This window comes from Manis javanica, chromosome 3 (genome assembly GCF_040802235.1).
Source record: "Manis javanica isolate MJ-LG chromosome 3, MJ_LKY, whole genome shotgun sequence".
NCBI classification, from domain to species: Eukaryota; Metazoa; Chordata; class Mammalia; order Pholidota; family Manidae; genus Manis; species Manis javanica.
This window is the reverse complement of record NC_133158.1, coordinates 34,691,101-34,696,753: the sequence shown is the minus strand read 5'-3', so window position 1 is coordinate 34,696,753 and position 5,653 is coordinate 34,691,101. Positions and strand designations below refer to the sequence as shown.

The following is a 5,653-nucleotide window of genomic DNA, read 5'->3' as shown; positions in this document are numbered from 1 at the left end:
CCTTGCTATTACCTCTTTTTTTTTTGCATTCTTTCTGAAACTTGTATCTCAAACTCAGCCACAGAATAAGAACCACAGAAGTTTTACAACTTGGGTCTAGGTAGCTTTGAATGGCTAAACAAGGTTTCAATTTTTCTCAAAAGGGCAACTCACTATTCTTAGCACTTAGAAGCCTTATTTACCAAAGCCTTCTTTGTTAAAAAAAAAAATGAATGACTCACATTTCACCCATCTTCCAAATGTACTAGAAGTGGGATGGAGCCACATACGACAGTGTAAAAGGCATCATGAGCTCTGTGTGGGCAGATGAGTTCCAGTCCCAGGTCTTCTGCTGATGCAATGCTCTCTGAGCCTCAGCCTCATCTGTAAAATGGGCACAGTGCCTTTCTCCCTCAGAGTTGTGGTAAGACCAAAACAGATGAAGTCCATGCCTGACATGTGGCACATTAACTTTTCATTCTTCTGCATCCTGTTCTGAAGCAACAGACTGCTGCTAATTGTCCACTGAGAAGCTAACATTTTGAGTACTTTTTGTTACAAGATTTCAAGCAGGTAAGTGGTACCTTCCCCAAACCTCGTTTCTCAAACCTGATGTTTCAATTTCATTTCCATAATGCCTCTCAGGGCTGACATCTGCCCGAATAACAAGTTATTTTTCTGCAGTGACAGGGCAGTATTCTTGACTCAGTTCCCAGAAAACAAGTTGCTTACCTCTAGAAGAGCGACTCTGGTGCAGGGCATTTCCATGGCAACCCCAGTCTGTTTCTCAACAGGCACCTTCCAGCCAGGATCTTGCTGCATTATGAGTCACACCCAAATGTTCTGTTTCCTTGGATAAAAGTGACTCATACTCTAATGGTTCCTGTCGAAGATTAATACCTGCTCGCTTAAACAGAGAAAATTCCGTATATGTGATGAGTTTCCAGGCTGCATGAAGATAAAACCTGATATCTAATGCAGTTTCGACATGCTTATGCTTATGAATCACTCTGCCATCCCGGCATTCTTAGCAAGAAAATGTGGAACTACTGAATATTTTTAGATAAATGCTTTATTTTGTTCTCAAAGTTATAAAAATGATTTCTCCTGAGTATCTACAGTGCATAGAGCTTTATAAATTTATCCAGTAATGAATAAAATGTAGTTTAACACTGATCTACTTTTAGTAACATTATTTTCTCAATTAGCAGTTTTCTTTCCTGATCTCAGCTCTTTGCTCTAGACTTCTGTCATCCAGAAATGTTACTTCAAAAAGTAGATCCCCGTGGTACCTTACCCTGAGATGGCCTGTACTTCCCATTTGCTCTCTCCCATACTCCAAGGCAGCAGGATTAGTAAGCCTGATTCATGAGGGAAAATGAGTGGCCTGGACAGAAGGGATCCAAAATATTCCAGGGGTTTCTATGAAAGAACTAGTGTTTCCAAAGAGGAAGATCAAGGTCTAGGCGGCAGGAGAGCTGGGGAAGTGTTCCGTAGCTCTAAAGCTTTAGGACTGTGGCAGCGCCTCAGCTCACCTCTTCCTATCCTGGACCTCACCTGCAGCTGTGCCTTCCAGGGGGTGATGCCATCACCCTGGGCCTGCCTGCCCACCCCTCCACCTCCCCTGGGCAGGTGTGGGGCCTGCTCTGCAGAATGTACCTAGGACAGTTGGCCACTCACATCACAGCCTCTCAAAGGGGAACAAGTGGGAGGCTGCCTCCTTCCTTTCCCTTCTGGTCTTCCTAGGGCACGTGGGCTTCTGCTCTTCAGCCTCTCGGTTTTGAGGCCAGGAGGCAGCCAGTATCCTGGCCGCTTCCACTTGAGAGCTGCTCCCTCCCTCTTCATCAGAAGAGAGTCCACCTCCAGCTTGTGCTTGGGCAGCCACTGCCTCATTCTGGAGAGGAGACAGGAGCAGAAATGGGGGCCAGGGGTCAGCAATCAGACAGGAAGAAGCACTGTCAAGGGCAGAAAAGCTCCAGCGGAGCCTGCCCTAAGCCACCAGGGCACTGGGGCTGGGGAGCAGCCTGTCTCCCTGCTCTCTGCAGGCTGGGGGCTCATCCATAAAGGTCCTCGGGACCTGGTTATGCGCCTGTGCTGGGAATGCAAGGATGTCTGCACAGGACAGCCCTCAAGGAGGGTACAGCCCAATGTGGGAGGTAGCTAACAGCTGCTCTGCATGTCTTCCCTCATTTCTGAACGGAAGTGCACGATGTCTGTCCTTACCTGCCCAATGCACACTCCCCACTCCCATAGCCAGACGCCCCAAGGCAGCACCCCCTGTGCTGGCAGGTTCGAGTGCAGAGGGCGAGAGCACAGGGGTGGCAAGGAGCTAGTCAGAACATAAAGCCAGCTGCAGGGGCCACCAGACGGATTTGAGGGAGTATGATCAAAACACTTTTCAAAGGCTAAGGCAGCATGTGGGGAGACAACAGGTGTGGTCACAACTGCTCTCAGAACACGTCCGTGCTGTCTGACCCCATCCTGACCACAGCACACAACTGTGTGGGGCCTCTGTCCCAGGTGGAGTCCCCAAGTGGGGCTAGTCAGGTCCATACCCATGTCCACAGGCTGGCCTGGCACGGGACCGGTGCTATGGTGTGGGAGAACAGCTGCGAGCTTGAGGGACGGTCGCCGGCCCAGGGAGCCCCACAAGCCCAAGTGGAACACCAGAGCAAGGGAGGCTCCTCCCTGCCCGGGGACTGCAGAGATGTGCCCACAGCAGGCGCACTCGTGCCAGGGCAGGACTTGGGGCTGGAAGAGCCAGCTGAGGCAGACACCAGGGACACCGTTCCCAGCCAGGTAAGGATGCAGGGCTCTGGAGACACAGGACTGTGGTGTCAAAACATAAAGCAGCTTTGATTTGCTGTCTAGACAGAACCTGGGCCAGTGGTTTCTGAGTCCCCCTCTCCAACCTGGGTCAGCCATCCTTACAAAGGCCCCACACTGACCTTGGCCCCATAGCGAAGCTTCAGCCTCTCCCTGATGAGCAGCCCTTTGACCAGAAGCTTCCAGTTCCCCAGAGCCCGCTTCTCCCTTTTCTACAGGCAAAATGCAACAGATCAAGGGAACATCAGAAAAAAGTGCCAAGAAAGAAGCTGTGAGCATACATATATATAAATATTTTGGGTTAAAACAGTTTCTCAACCACACCAAGTCTGTTTAAAAATTGGTGTGATTTATAGTTATGTGACTTGACATTGTCAGGGAACAGGTTGTGCAGACGTGGCCATGGGCAGTTCCTCTAAACAGAGGTGAGTGTGAGCAGCAGGCACAATGCTCCTGGAGCTGGGGTGCAGGGGGACAGCGAGGGTGGATTGTGACGTGCAGGTAGGACCCCATTTAGCCAGCCCTAGGGTGCCTCCCACGGGGTCAGAGCCAGAAAGCACTCTGGAGCACATGTACCCTCCCAGCACACCTGGTGCAGGTGAGGCACCCATTGGTGTGCCTGCCTCCCCACCAGGCCCACCTTGGCCAGGCTGCTCACCTCCTTCTCCTTCTTTTCCATGAGCTCCTGCTCACTTTCCCAGGCAGCCAGGAGCACGTCTCTGTATTCCTCACAGACTATGTACCCGTCAGTGCTGTGGGGGCGCAATAGGAGTGGTTGTGAACCTTCCGCCTGCTCTGGCCTCTCCTCCCCTCTGAGGACACTGGGCTGCTCCCAGGCTGGAAGACTTCCTGGGTCAGCCAGCCACAATCCCAGCCACAGCTGCTAGCAGATGCCACCCACGCGAAAGGCAGGCCTGTGGACATTCCTCCCAGGCCTGCCTAAGAGAACTGGGAAAGAGCCCTTCTCTGCCCCCACGGATGGCAGGTCAGAGGTCACCAATCAGAAAGGATGCTGACCCGGCTCACTCCCCCGTGACCACCCCCAGGAAATGGCATTTCAACTAGCATTAACTGCATGCTGGTTTCATTGCTTTTGCTATGTCTGAATGGAAGCCAGGGTGAAAGGTATAAAAGGTAAAGTGTTACGGCTGATTTTCACAAATCCAGAGTAACACTTGGAAGATAAGACCCACTGGCCCTTAATCCCACCAGCCCCAGGTCAACTTTCCACCCCTTCTCGGTGACTTCCCGGCCCATCACGCACATGGGATGGGAGTAGCCTTTATGGAAATCAAAGCCAGTGACAGCCGGGACACAGTCGATGCCCAGCCTTCGAGCCACACGGTGCAGGTTGGGCAGGTTCAGCTGGACACAGCCAATAGGCATCATGCTGGGCAGGAAGAGGTATACATTCCCAAATTCATTCCGGGGGACCTGCGGGGAGGGTGGCACATCAGGTCTGGCCCTGCAGCATGAAGCGGTCTGGTCCTGACCCCACTGAGCGCTGTCCTCACCTTGCCGTCCATAGCCACAGGTGGTTGGTACTCCTCCGTCTGCCAATGGCCAAACAGGCCCAGGTCATTCTGGTCCTGCAGCTCAGGCAAGGCGAGGCGGGCTTTCCGGGCCCGGTTGGAATAGCCTTTCACCATCTACACCAGCAGGAACAGCCGATTTACAACAAAGGTGACCACTTCCTTCGCTCTTACTCCATAGTGGGCATTGTGCATAGGACTTGACACCTATTAACCTCGTTAAAGCCCCACCACAGACCTGAGATGGGTGTGCTTCATGTCCCCTTTCACAACTATGAGTACTGTCACCACAACTGCCACCATGCTGCTCGCTGTCCCAGGCCCTGTTCTTGGCGCTGTGTATTAACTGGTCTTCTCAACAAACCCAAAAGCTAAGTTCCAGCATTTTCTCCCTCTACAGATAAGCAACCTGGGAGGTATACATGGCTTACCTACGGTCACACAACTCTTAAGAGCCAGAGTCTGTGTGCTTAATGGTTCCATCTTCTAAACTTTAATCACAGAAGGAAATGGGGGCTCAGAGATGAAGTCACTGACTTCAGATCCCATGGCCAGGTGAGTGACAGGGCCAGGATGCAAACCCATGTAAGTGCGTCATGCTTGGGAGGGGGGCCCCCAGCACGCTCCCTGTAGACACCAACATTTTCACAGAGGACTGAAAGGGTGGAGGCGAGGGGACAGGAAGGAGGGGGCTGTCTAACCTCTACGAGGTGGCATGGCACAGGCCTGGGCTAGCATTGGCTCCTGGGCCCAGGCAGACGAGCTGAGCTGCCTCCGGGGCAGGGGTTGGCAAATGTTTTCTGTAAAGGGTCACATATAGCCTCTGTTGCTGTATATTCTTTCTCTTTTACAACCCTTAAAAAAATGTAACCCTTAAAAAAATTGTGACATCCGGGACCCCACCAAAATACAGGACCTAGGATGGAGGTGACCTGGAAGCTGTTGTCTGCTGACTGCCACTCCACTGGCCATCCCTGCCATGGTCTCAGGGCACACCATGTCAGTCACCCTGTGGGGCTGACAGTCCCTTTCTGAGGAAGCCATTCATCCAGCACGGAGCAGTCAATAGCCAATGAGTGTCTATTAAGACTGAACCAGGACACCAGTCACCAGGGGCAGAGAAGGGCAGCCTTTGCTCTTACGGAGCTGAGGCTCCTGTGGGGTGACAGAGACTATAATTCTGTGGGGAGTACTGGGTGGAATGGGACCCAGAGGCAGGGAGAGGTTAAGATGGGCTCCTCAGAACAGGCCCCATTGTTATGCTAAACCTACAAGGGCAAGGAGGGGACTGAAGGTCAGGTGAACAGGGCTGGGGA

The 5,653-nt window shown here is 52.2% G+C and overlaps 1 protein-coding gene across 2 annotated transcripts in view; it reads right to left on the bottom strand.

Moving 5' to 3' along the window:
* Nucleotides 1-1,033: 1,033 nt before the first annotated feature.
* Nucleotides 1,034-5,653, bottom strand: part of XPC (XPC complex subunit, DNA damage recognition and repair factor) — a 58,248-nt gene continuing 53,628 nt past the window's right edge. The window contains exons 12-16 of one of the 2 annotated variants that reach the window (XM_037023948.2): nt 4,320-4,454; nt 4,070-4,239; nt 3,464-3,557; nt 2,928-3,017; nt 1,034-1,873 (exon numbers count right to left, since the gene is read on the bottom strand). In XM_037023948.2, the coding sequence (XP_036879843.1) occupies nt 1,661-1,873; nt 2,928-3,017; nt 3,464-3,557; nt 4,070-4,239; nt 4,320-4,454 (702 nt within the window). In that variant the 3' untranslated portion in view covers nt 1,034-1,660. The remainder of the gene's footprint in view (nt 1,874-2,927; nt 3,018-3,463; nt 3,558-4,069; nt 4,240-4,319; nt 4,455-5,653) is intronic. The other variant, XM_037023949.2, reaches the window with a different exon arrangement.